Below are 13,141 nucleotides of genomic sequence, written 5' to 3'. Positions count from 1 at the left end.
TCAGATCTAGAATGTGTTATCTCAGTGTTCCTTTTATTTTCTTGAGCAGTGTATTTTCTAAATCAATTTGTAATAAGACAATGGTCGACAGGAGAGAATAGAGATGCAGAGATAACATGACACTAACAAGAAGGGCCCTTGCACACTACAGAAATTCAGCCAGGGATCTCCTTACTGAATTCCATCGGGGGATGGGCACTGCTCAGATTCTGGGTTCATATTGCGTAGAATTTGCAGCAGAAATTAACCTTTGCAATTCAAAGCCCTATTGACAATTGGCTTTTCTGGGCAGAATTCCCCAGAAAGAATGTTCTTTCTTTTGGTAGAATCAGGATCCGTGTTAGAAGTTCTGCTATGGAACTTCCATAGGGTGTACAGAGCAGCAGAATCCCATTGAGATCAGTGGGATTTAACTGCCATAGATTCCGCTCGGAATTTCAATAATGTGCATGGGCCCTAATAACTATATTCAAGACCCCATTGACTTCATATACCACGACAAGCCCATTCGCTTTAACAGAATACAGTCTATTCGCGACTATGTTATAAATGTACTCCCCTCCAACACTTAGTCTATTTGAATGGGCCCACCACAATATATTTTGTAATACAAACTAAAAGGTATTGTCACATGTAACTAGTAAACCATGATGTGAATGGGGCCTTACTTTAAACCCAATGCTTAAAATATGCTCTGTTCACACCCCCTTCACATGATCCTGATAGATACGTTTTGCAAGAGAGCCTAAAGCAGTGTTTCCCAACCAGGGTGCCTCCAGCTGTTGCAAAACTACAACTCCCAGCATACCCGGACAGCCTTTGGCTGTCCGGGCATGCTCGGAGTTGTAGTTTTGCAACAGCTGGAGGCCCCCTGGTTGGGAAACACTGGCCTAAAGGATCAGTAATGTAATAGGTCAGGTTTCTGGCTCTTTTTACCTGACAGAATAGTGCACTAGTATGCATCATTATGTCACGGCAAAGGAGGAAGACGAAGCTAGAATCAATTGTGGACTGTGAGGTCTTCAAAAAACTCCCATATCTGTGTGGAGCCATGACAGAACAGATGTGGGCACTTATTTCTTCTACTAACTCCCATCTACCTGTTCCCTTGCCATCGGTGTCATTAGTTTCAGCATCCGATATGCTGACAATGTGTAAACTGTCAACTGGGTGGTCTCCACAACTCAGGGCACGGCATGGACCGCATTTGTTTTCCCCTATATTGACAAGTGGTTTCCACCACAGTCCATGGACATTATTACAGTCTGTGGATTGTCAAGAGGACGGTCACTGCTGCTCAATTGTCAATGGGGCTGGACTCTTCCTTAAAAACTTGGGATGGTGAACGCTCCGGTGACAGTATGGGATCTACTCTTCTGCACTGACGGGGAATGGTAACACAATGTACTCAATTTCAAGGAACAACATAACAATTGCTTTAGTCATGAGACTGTGGTGCTTTAAGAGGGTACTCCGGTGGAAAACATTTTTTTTCTCTTCTTCATCTAATCAACTTGTGCCAGAAAGTTAAACAGATTTGGAAATTGCTTCTATGAAAAAATATGAACCCTTCCAGTACTTAGCTGCTGTATGCTCCACAGGAAGTTCTCTTCTTTTTTAATTTCCTTTCTGTCTGTCCACAGTGCTCTCTGCTGACACCTATGTCCATGTCAGGAACTGTCCAGAGCAGGAAAGGTTTTCTATTGGGAATGTGCTCCGAATCTGGACAGCTCCTAAAATGGACAGATGTGTCAGCAGAGAGCACTGCGGAAATTCAAAAAGAAAAGAACTTCCTGTGGAGCATACAGCAGCTGATAAGTACTGGAAGGGTTAATATTTTTTTTTAATAGCAGCAATTTACAAGTCTATTTAACTTTCTGGCACTATTAGATTAACAAAATAAAGAAGTAAAATAAAAAATAAAAGTTTTACAGTGGATTACCCCTATGATAAGAAAATTGAAGGATTCCTCCTCCTGGAGTCTGAGCTGGGACCACCACAGATTCGAGAATAAGGGATTGCAGTAGTCACGGTACTTCGCATGAAAAGAAATGCCAGTAAAGGACATGGCCTAAAGCAATGTGCAGGATAGTTCTTTATCCATATGAGGCAGGACACACTTTATGGTCTTTTCACTTTATTGAAGTTCCAGCTCATGGAACATTACATCTGATATCTCTCAACAAGTCTCTGAGATGTTAGAAGATAAGTAAAAGGTATAAATCTCCCTGATGACGGCTGCTGCGGACATTATCAATAAAGGACCAGCATCTGATGAATTACAATTGTGTCTTATTTGATGCTTCTATTAGAATACATCAGTCAGGGCACCCATCACTTACATGTCTGAGGCCAAGCATGGCCCTGAGGGTGGTGAAATGAGTGCAGACAGCTACATTAATAAATAACAGCGGGTCCTAAACAATATCAGCAAATTATAGTTAACGGCCCTATTACACGGGATCTGGTCAAACAGGCTGATATTTCTTAGGGTAAGAGGCAGAGATGAGCGAACTTACAGTAAATTCGATTCGTCACGAACTTCTCGGCTCGGCAGTTGATGACTTTTCCTGCGTAAATTAGTTCAGCCTTCAGGTGCTCCGGTGGGCTGGAAAAGGTGGATACATTCCTAGGAAAGAGTCTCCTAGGACTGTATCCACCTTTTCCAGCCCACCGGAGCACCGGAAAGCTGAACTAATTTACGCAGGAAAAGTATCAACTGCTGAGCCGAGAAGGTCGTGACGAATCAAATTTACTTTAAATTCGCTCATCTCTAGTAACAGGCCCAGCGATAAGCTGACAAACAGGCCGTGTGGTGGTAGGTTGCATTGTTTTGGCACAGTGGTCTCGAACAGTTGCCCTCCAGATGTTGCAAAACTTCAACTCCCAGCATGCCCGGACAGCCGTTGGCTGTCCGGGCATGCTGGGAGTTGAAGTTTTGCAACAGCTGGAGGCACCCTGGTTGTTAAACCCTGCACTAAACTGAGCAGTTTGGAGACTGGAAGATTTTGCAGCTTTAGGGGAGTGGGGAGGAGGAGGAGTATAGCACCTTTGTTGATTTTACTAAACCAGAAGTAAGATCACATAAAAATACTAAATCCCTCCAGAACTCTCTGTGCTAATAAACACATGTATACTCCATAAAATAGCTTCGGAATATATTTTCTAAGAATTATGCATTGTTATACTCTTCATAACTACTGATGTATGAACTGACAATTGGACTGACAGTGCTAACCTGTAGTGAAGTCTCAAGCAAACCAGGGGTTAAGCATCAATATTGTCACACTACATTACATGTGGAAAGAACTTGAAACTTAACACAATAAATAGTAATATGACCACATCATGTGAACAGTCTTTGTCCCATGGGAACAGACCTTTTACACTGCCTTTAGAGAAAGGGATGAGCTGGCCCATAGGAGTAGCGTTAGGCTTACAAACATGACCTCTGTAGCGTTCCATCATGTAAAGGAACGCAGCATGTTCAGGGGACCGCAGCCCGTGGCTCCTTAGCTGTTGAAAGACTTCATCTCCCATCATGCTCAGGGCATAATTGAAGTTGTAATTCTGCAATAGCTAAAGATCCACAGGCTAGGAAGCACTGGAATAAGGCTGGGTTCACACCACGTTTTTGCAATACAGTTCCCGTATCAGGTTTTTGATTAAAAAATTGATTCCTCAAAACCTGACTAAACTGTATCAAAATGTGTGCACAAATTTTAATCCGTATACGATTTTAAAAAATGATGTCCGATTGCATCCGTTTTAAGAAAAAAACTTTTTTTTTTTTTTTTTTTTTTACTTTTCACTCCATTATGAATTAAAGGGGTACTCCGGTGGAAAAACAATTTTTTCTTCTTTTTTAAATCAACTGGTGCCAGAAAGTTAAACATATTTGTAAATTACTTCTATTAAAAAATCTTAATCCTTCCTGTATTTATCAGCTGCTGAATACTACAGAGGAAATTATTTTCTTTTTGGAATGTTCTCTGATGACATCACGAACACACTGCTCTCTGCTGACGTTATTATAATAATAAGTCTTTATTTATTGTCCTTAGTGGGATTTGAACCCAAGGCCCCAGCACTGCAAGGCAGCAGTGCTAACCACTAAGCCACCATGCTGCCCTTAGCATACATCTGCTATGCACGGTTGCTAAAATGGACAGAGATGTCAGCAGAGAGCACTGTGCTCGTGATGTCATCAGTGTTCCAAAAAGAAAGGAATTTCCTCTGTAGCACTCAGCAGCTAATAAGTACTGGAAGGATTAAGATTTTTTAATAGAAGTAATTTACAAATATGTTTAACTTTCTGGCACCAGTTGATTTAAAAAAGAAAAAAAAAAAAGATTTTCCACAGGAGTACCCCTTTAAGTTTCACTTGTTTGATTTAAATTCCAAGAAAAAAAACTGTGCTAAGTCAAAACCCGTATGGTAAAACCGGATGGAACCATACGTACATACGGTTCCCATTGACTCCCATGTTTAATAAAAAAAACTAAATAAAAAATAAAAAACGTATACATTTCAATATGGTTTTTCACCCGGACAAAAAACTGTGGTAGGCTATGGTTTTGAGTACGGGAAAAAAACTGACAAACTGTACAGGATGCAAAATGGACACATCCGGATGCATCTTTTGGCAAACTGTTTTCAATGCAGAGTCAATGCATACGGTTTTCAATACGGTTCTGTACTGTTTTCAAATTCAAAACGTATACGGGAACTGTATTGGAAAAACGTGGTGTGAACCCAGCCTGACAAAGCAATGTTCCAACCTGTATGAGTGGAGGTATGGCTAGATTCATCTAATAACCAAATCACTATTTTACTACAGTCACATAATTAAAGGGGTACTCCGCCCCTAGACATCTTATCCCCTATCCATCCCGACCACGGGGACATTAGATCGTGACATCATGACCCCGCCCCCTTAATGCAAGTCTATGGGAGGGGGCGTGAAAGCTGTCATGCCACCTCCCATAACTTGCATTGAGGGGGTGGGGTGTGACATCACACAGGGGCGGAGTCGTGATGTCACGATCTTACGTTCCCGTGGTCGGGATGGTATTAGCCAGAGGGCCTCCAGCGGGTTCCGGAAGCAGTTACAGGTGTGTGCCGCATGGTAGAATACAGGGGTCCCCATCGGCGGGACCCCCGCGATCAGACATCTTTGGATAAGGGATAAGCTGTCTATGGGTGGAGTACCCCTTTAAAGGAGTATTCCACAGACAGAAACATTGTGAAACTAAATAAAACAAAGTATACACACCTGCCCTGACCCCCCCCCCCTGCTGTCAAACATCCCTCACTCCCCACTGCTTCCTTTGTCGCTCCACCAGTCACTGTCTAGCTGTTGCAAAACTACAACTCCCAGCATGCCCGGACAGCCTTTGGCTGTCGGGGCATGCTGGAAGTTGTAGTTTTGCAACAGCTGGAGGTGCCCTGTTGCATCAGAGGAAGAAGCAGGGACCAGAGGACATCAGGAAGGCTGCTGCCAGGGATCAGGGCAAAGAGTCCACTATAAAAAAATGTTCCTCCTCCAGAAAACCCTTTAGTCTATGGGCATCAGTCAGAAGCATTAATTACTATCTAAAAAGGATGAGTGTGAAGCTGGCCATAGCTGTAAGGATTTTTCACACACAACAACCAATGATCCCTTCTAATGACTAGTGAGCCTAAACAAAACACTCTAATTGACTAGTAAAATAAAGACGTGACCCTAGTGGCCCTTGCCCCCCAAAAATAGGGTAGAGCCACCAGCGGCAAAAGAATTTCCCAGAAGCCGGCTCTATGGCGAAAATGACCAAAAAGACTTTAAGATCTCTACAGTAAGAGGTTCAAATCTCTTCTGATTCATCACCAATAAACATCTAATGATGTCATCTATAGGTGTCTGTGCCCCAAAGGGATTTTCTGATATTTTATTTATTTATTTTTAAAATATTTATCTGGGGGCGTGGTAAAAGTAAATGATACTCACCTATCCCGATCCCATGCAGCTTCCATTCCTGAACCTTGTTGCTACATCTCAGCAAGATCTGCTTGCTTAACCAATCAGTGGCCGCCATGGTGTCCCATCTAAGTCAGTGACTGACTAATCAAGTCGGTCCTGCTGCTATGTCTTGCCTCGGAATTAGCAAGTGATGAGGGGGGACTGGAAGGCGGTAGAACCGAATCTGCAGGGGGCCAGGGTAATAAGTATCATTTATTTTTACCACACCCTCCAGAAAATTATAGGGGAAAAAAAAGTTAGTACAGTGAAATGCCCTTCTTACCCTACCAATTGCAAAAATAAAGAGGCTGCAATTATAACATATTGAAGGGACATTTTTTTTTTTTTTAAAGGTAGAAGTTAAAAGGAACACAGTAGACAAACAGTCACAGATGAGACGGACTGTCCTATCAAAGTATTTAAAGGAAATCTGTCACCAGTGCCTCCTGCACTGACCTGTCGGTACCGACAGATTGTGCAGGTGACACTGATGACAACGGTACTCACCTTGTCCCGTTCAGTGGCGGGGGATCTCTGGTAATAATCTCCGTTAAGCTTCAGCTCCGGCCCGGCTTGGGGCACGGGCAGAGCTTAGTGACATCACCGCTGCTGCTCCCTGCTGGGTCCCTCTGCTAGAGAACAGCAGCGGTGATGTCACTAAGCTCCGCCCGTGCCCCAAGCCGGGCCGAAGCTGAAGCTTAACGGAGAAGATTACCAGAGATCCCCGCCGCGGAACGGGACAAGGCGAGTACCGTTGTCCTCAGTGTCGGTACCGACAGGTCAGTGTAGGTGACACTTGTGACAGATTTCCTTTAAAGGGAATCTATCATCAGCATCACTCGCACTTCCCTATTGGTACTTGCTTGCATTGCCGGTGACACTGATGACACTGGTACTTACCAATCTTTGATTGAGGCCTGTTATTCTTAATATGCAACTGAAGGAGCTTGGTGCACAATAATATCAATCATCCACATAGTAATGCCCTCCTCCACTGTGCTGATCCTCCTATGCTGCAGAATGGATCTTAAAGAGTACCTATCATGATCTAAACTCTTTCCTAAACTCTCCCCCCCCCCCCCCCCCCCAATCTGTACCTGACTCTCACTGACACTATCCCTTTTTCTTTAAATTCAAAACCCCCTCTTTCTACCTGATTTATTGTCTTCTTGGCTGCTCATTCAGCTGTCCTAGTGTGAGGGAGGAAGGGGGCGTGGCCCAGCATAGAGGCTGTGAACACAGCAGCCGACAGCTCCTCTCTATTTACAACTGCATGTGCAGAGAGAAGAAAGATCGGAGCTCAGATAGTAATATGAATGAGGGCATGCAGTAAGGCAGAGTCAGGAGTATGCGCTGCTGTGCTATGAGCACAGTGCTAGCTCCTCCTGTCTGATTCACAGGCAGGGAGCAGTGCTGAGCTTGTCTGTGTCCCGGCTGCAGTCTGAGATTTAGGACTTGAGCATAAGTCTGAAATCTATATAAAAAAAGCTTGTGGCCAGGACTGGTAGGGAGACCCCCAGTGGTCATTTTTTCAAAGTGGAAAATTAAATAGAAAGAAACATTTTTTTTAATAACATGCAATTGGAAAGTAATTCTGCATATATTACTCTATAATATATCAAATTTTTATTTTTATGAAAGTACCCTTTAACTCTGCATCTACACCCCTCTCGTCTGCTGTAAAACCTCTTTCTCCAGCAGAGAGATTTCACTTCATGTCGCCTGTGGTGGCTGAGCATGTGGAGAAGAGGGGTCTAGATCCAGAGTGGAGCTCCATTCTGCAGCATAGGAGGCTCAAGCACAGGGAGGAGGTATAACTATGAGGATGCTGGCTGGATGTCACCGTGCACCTGGGGCTTAGAAAAAGAAGAATACCGACCAGAAAACAATAAGTACCATTATCATCAGCACTACAAACCTGTACCAATAGGTTAGTGGGGGGGATGCTGCTGAAAGATTCCCTTTAAAGGTTAAACCTCCCTAAAATGTCTTAACATTCATAGAGATTAATGGTAAAAGGTAAGGCATCAGGGTCATTTATTAGGTGTATTGATTCCTTGGCACCTGCTTATGGGCAGCTCTTAGGTTGGCTCATACTCGTAGATCGTTAGAATTATTTTTCATCAGATCATATGAACCCACGAGTCTGATCCCCAAAATGTTTTGATCGCTCAAATTCAATTATGGTAGTTTAGATATTATATTAGATATTATCCAAACTCACCAGCTGACTATGTCTGAGCCATTGAAGCTCAGGTACAATCCCAATGTAAACTTAGCTTTGAGATCATGTTGTAGGGCAGTGATCCGCCCCTGTCCGGCCAAAGCTGAGGCTCTCCAGCTGTTGCAAAACTACAACTCCCAGCATGTCCAGATGGTTTATACTGTTTGAACACGCTGGATGTTGTAATTTTGCAACAGCTGGAGAGCTAGATTGGCGTAACGGGAGTCGAAGTTTGCTACTCTACAACAAGAGCTTGCAATCTGACAAAATGGTTCAGTCATGTGGTTGTTCAGGCCTCCTGGGAGTTGTAGTTTTGCAGCAGCTAAAGAGGCACAATGGCATGCTGGGAGTTGTAGTTTGCTGGGGATCAGAGCTGTACAACATGAACTCGCAATCTGACAAAATGGTTCAGTCAGCTGAAGGCTGTAGAGGCATGCTGGGAGTTGTAGTTTCACAACAGATATCACTGCTAACAGGCCTTCCAGACATTGCAAAACTACAACACCCAGCATGCCCGGACAGCCGTTGGCTGTCCGGGCATGCTGGGTGTTGTAGTTTTGCAACATCTGGAGGGACACAGTTTGGAGACCACTGCTGTAGAGTTAAAGGGAACGATTGCCCTATAGGGACAGGTGTCCAGCACACAATGATCATATGGGTGACATGTACTCTGATGATGGGGATAGTAGTAGGTAAGAGACAGAACCGTACAGGACTATTGATGTTGTGCGGGAAGAAGCGGTACAGCCAGGCCAGCCGCACAGTGTGGACGAGCCCCAGATGACACAGGCCCCTCGTGTTACCTGATCCACGCTGGTCGCAGACATTCTCCTGTGGAGCGGAGATGGTCGGGGCCGCCGGGTGATCCCTCCCTGTGATGCCTCTCTAGACGTCTACACGGCCGGGGCGGGCGGCTACACGAGGACGGCGCTGAGCAGGGACACACACGGACGTGTACACATCAGCTGCGCCCTGGACATACGGCTACACAGACCCCCGCCGCCTAGTCTATACCGCAGAGGAAGCAGACACCCACACAGTGTGCGGGGAGCGGTGGGGACGGCCTCCTCTCTCTGGCGCTCCTCGCCCCCCGGGCTCTGACTCTCGCTCTGGACCGGGCTCCCTCTATCTCTCTTCTCCACAATGGCGGACGAGGCCTCGCACTCTCACTTCCTCTCCGAAGCTTCCCCTGACCTTCCGCCGTGACGTCAACACAGAACCACTTCCCTGTCAGGTGACCGAGGAGGGGGCGGGGCTCGTCGGCAGGACCAGGGGGACCACGTGACTAGGCAGGTTTGCTAAAGACAGGCATAGCGCATGCGCAGTAAGCGGTTTACTAGAGACATCATAGAGTAGTGCGGTTTACTAACAGTCGGGCTAGATTTATAACTGCACCACTCTTCCTCTTAACATGTTTTATAAAAATGCTATGGGGAGATTTAGTTGCCCATAGCAACCAATCAGAATGCTTCTTTCATTTTTGAAAAGGCCTCTGAAAAATGAAAGAAGTGATCTGATTGGTTGCTATGGGCAACTCAGCAACTTTTCCTCTGAACAGGTTTTGATAAATCTCCTCCTATATCTTTTTGTGTGACAACCCTGAAGAAATGACACCCTACTACTATGTAAAGTAGTGAGTGCACAGCCTGTATAAGGCTGGGTTCACACTATGATTTGAACTACAGTTCCCGTATACGGCTGGGAGGAGGGGTGGGCGGGGCATAATCGCGGCGCCCGCACTCAGCTGTATAGGGGAACCGTATTTAATGTATGTCTATGAGCATTTAATGTATGTCTATGAGCCGACCGGAGTGAACCGCAGCCTCCGGTCGGCTGCGTTTTAGGCCGTATGCGGTTTCCTGACCGCAGGCAAAAACGTGGTCGACCACCCTCCTCCCAGCCGTATACGGGAACCGTAGTTCAAATCTAAGTGTGAACCCAGCCTAACAGTGTTTTAACCCCTTCAGGACACAGGGCGTACAGGTACGCCCTGACATCCTGTTGCTTAAGGACACGGCGTACCTGAACGCCCGTGGGAATTCCGGATGCCGCCGCTCGCCAGGCAGGGAGCGGACCAGAATGCCTGCTGAAATTCAGCAGGCATCAAGTGACAATGCCTAACCCCCCCTCCCATGTTGGAGACCACCAGTGAATTCACACCGGCAATCTGTGGCGATTCCGGTCATATGGGTCGTGTGATCCGATGACCCAGAATTAGAAGGGGATCGGCGTGTACTATACACTGCCAATCACCTCCTGTTGCTAGGGGGAGGTGGCGATGAGGTCACCTCCCCAGATGAGCTGCTATTGGTCGTCCGACCAATAGCTGCTGGCAGAGGAGGGTTTAAGTCCCCTTCTCTCGGCTCTGCCAGCTCACCCAGCTCAGTCAGCTGGCAGAGCTGAGAGAAGGAGCCAGGCACCACCACCATATGTGCCCCTCAGAGCAGAAAAAGTGACCTCCTGCCACCTTTAGTTCAGGGTGAGTTTGTGTGTGAGGGAAAGGTAGGAGGTAAAAAAATAAATAAATAAAGTTAAAAAAATATTTTTTTGTTCAAAGTTCCCAAGGAACTGGAAATATAGGTGCCAGGATCATACCAGGCCAGCACTTTCCATGTAAGGTCCCCCACTCTGGAAAGAAGGAACGATCCCAGAAAAAATGCAGAGTGTCACAAGAGGAGAATACGGAAGGACACCACCTATCAATGTGACACTTGCCCCGATCATCTGGGCCTCTGCAAAAGAGATTGGAGTATCACACTTCCATGGAGTACTACATTTTTAGTCCTTTTCCCCTTTCCTTTTAATTTTCCATAATTTGACCCCAATGTATCAAAATTAATCAAAAAAAAAACCTGATAAGACCTATGGGGGTATTTTTTTCCGAAAATGGGTCATGGGTCACTGAGTCACTATCATCGGGACTTTTTATGTTGCCTCATTGCGCATTTGAGGTAACAGAATAGGAACGGCCACACATAACACATATCACATTCCCAGAATGATGATTCAGAGCATAGGGTTTGGGGTGGGCATTTTTTTTGTTTTAGCTATGCTCTTGGTGATCATTCTGGGAACATAATTGGCATATCAGTAATAAATTTGCAATTTTCATTTCCCCATATATGCCATAGGCCTCAAATACAAACATAGCTCTATGACTCTAGAGCCCTGTTAGAACACTGTTATCTACCCGCACTGCATGTTAAGTGCACATATGGGGTATTTCCATACTCGGAAGCAATGGGGTTACAACATTTGGGGGGCATTTCTCCTATTACCCCTTGTGCAAATGAAAATTTTGGGGTAACACTGGCATTTTTGTGGAAAAAAAAAACCTATTTTGTCATATTAGGGCCCACTGTTCAAAACACCAGTAAAGTGTACATACTCACTGTACCCCTTGTTACGTTCCATGAGGGGTGTAGTTTCCAAAATGATGGCACTTGAGGGGGTTTCCCACTTTTCTGGCTCCATGGTAGCTCTGTAAACGCTCAAGGCCTCTGACAAAATTCTCCAAAAGCCAAATGGCACTCCTGCTCTTCTGAGAACTGGTGTGCACCCGCAAAGCAGTTTATGTCCAAATATGAGATATGTTCTTACTCCAAAAAAATTATTTACAAATATATAGGGACATTTTCTCCTATTAACACTTGGGAAAATGAAAAATGTGGGGTAACCCCAGAAATTTAGTGTAAAAAAAATCAAATTTTTTACCTTTTCACATCCCACTTTAGCAGATGTTTGTCAAACTTCTGTGGGGTGTTAAGGCTCACTGTACTGCTTGCTACGTTCCTTGAGGGGTGTAGTTTCCAAAATAGTATGCCATGTGTGTTTTTTTAGGAAGACCATAGGGGCTTCCTAAATGCTACATGCCCCCCAAAAACCATTTCAGCAAAATATGTTTTCCAAAAGCCAAATGTGACTCCTTCTCTTCTGAGCATTGTAGTGCGCCAGCAGAGCATTTTCCGCCCACACATGGGGTATTTCCATACTCAGAAGAAATGGTGTTTCAAATTTTGGGGAGCATTTTCTCCTATTACATCTTGTAAAAATGTGAAATTTGGGGGTAAAACTTAATTTAAGTGAAAAAAAAATAATTTTTTTTGAGTTAGGCTAGGTTTCTTTTTTTACACATAAAAATGCCGGCAAAAATGCCAGAATAACTGCCTCAGCTTTTTCCTGCATTTTGGCAATTTTTCTGGTGTTTTTTCTGGTTTGTGGAAACAGCCAGTTTTTTGCATAACTTGCATAAACTTTACTGAAGTACTTGCGGTACATCCAATTAACAGCAACAGTCTTAGTAATACAGTCTCTGTAAAGCTCAGCAATGATTGACAGATGCTGCGGACCATTGACTTATCCAAGGATTAATAGAATTAGGATTGGTGCAGAGATCTGTCCAGATTTAGGGGTCTATTTAGGTCCGGTGATCTTGCGGAGTTAACAGGGATTGAGATAACTCACAGTTTTGTATGAATGGCCGTTGCCGCAAGGCTTGGGCCTAGTCACTGCTGATGACAGCTGCGCAGATCCTCCTCCATCAGCAGCCCACGAGGAAAGAGAGAGGCTGCTTGCTTGGTAGCCCAGGAACAAGAGAGCGATTAATGGCCGCCGCTCCCTAATATGGCAGGGCCGTTTTGGATTGGTCCGTGACAGCTGTCACTCACCGTTACAAGGCATGGTGGGTGAACACGTCACTCCAACCTCCTAAGGTCCTAAAGCAAAACCATAGCATTTTCCACCTGATCACATGACCCGCAGGTCCTATTATGCTACAAACAGGTAGACAATTCACTATGGACACTTTTTATACTTATAACTGTATAAATATCAGATAGAACTGCTATACATTTAGTGGCTAAGTGAGAGGTGACAAGGGGAAGACTAGAAAAGAGGGACCCCGACGTCCTAGGGACTCT

At 44.8% G+C, this 13,141-nt stretch overlaps 1 protein-coding gene across 4 annotated transcripts in view; it reads right to left on the bottom strand.

The window, feature by feature from the left end:
* The window catches only part of YTHDF3 (YTH N6-methyladenosine RNA binding protein F3), a 51,449-nt gene extending 41,989 nt beyond the window's left edge, over window positions 1-9,460 (bottom strand). For 3 of the 4 annotated variants that reach the window (XM_056522033.1, XM_056522032.1, XM_056522034.1), the window contains exon 1: window positions 9,026-9,396. Coding sequence is in view for 1 of the 4 variants with exons in the window: in XM_056522032.1 (XP_056378007.1) it covers window positions 9,026-9,049 (24 nt within the window). In the remaining 3 variants the exon portion in view is untranslated. Of the gene's footprint in view, window positions 1-9,025 lie in introns of all 4 variants that reach the window. The other variant, XM_056522035.1, reaches the window with a different exon arrangement.
* Between the last annotated feature and the right edge of the window lie 3,681 nt (window positions 9,461-13,141).

This window comes from Hyla sarda, chromosome 5, assembly GCF_029499605.1.
Source record: "Hyla sarda isolate aHylSar1 chromosome 5, aHylSar1.hap1, whole genome shotgun sequence".
In the NCBI taxonomy this organism is placed as follows: domain Eukaryota; kingdom Metazoa; phylum Chordata; class Amphibia; order Anura; family Hylidae; genus Hyla; species Hyla sarda.
This window is presented reverse-complemented; position numbering and strand designations above follow the sequence as displayed.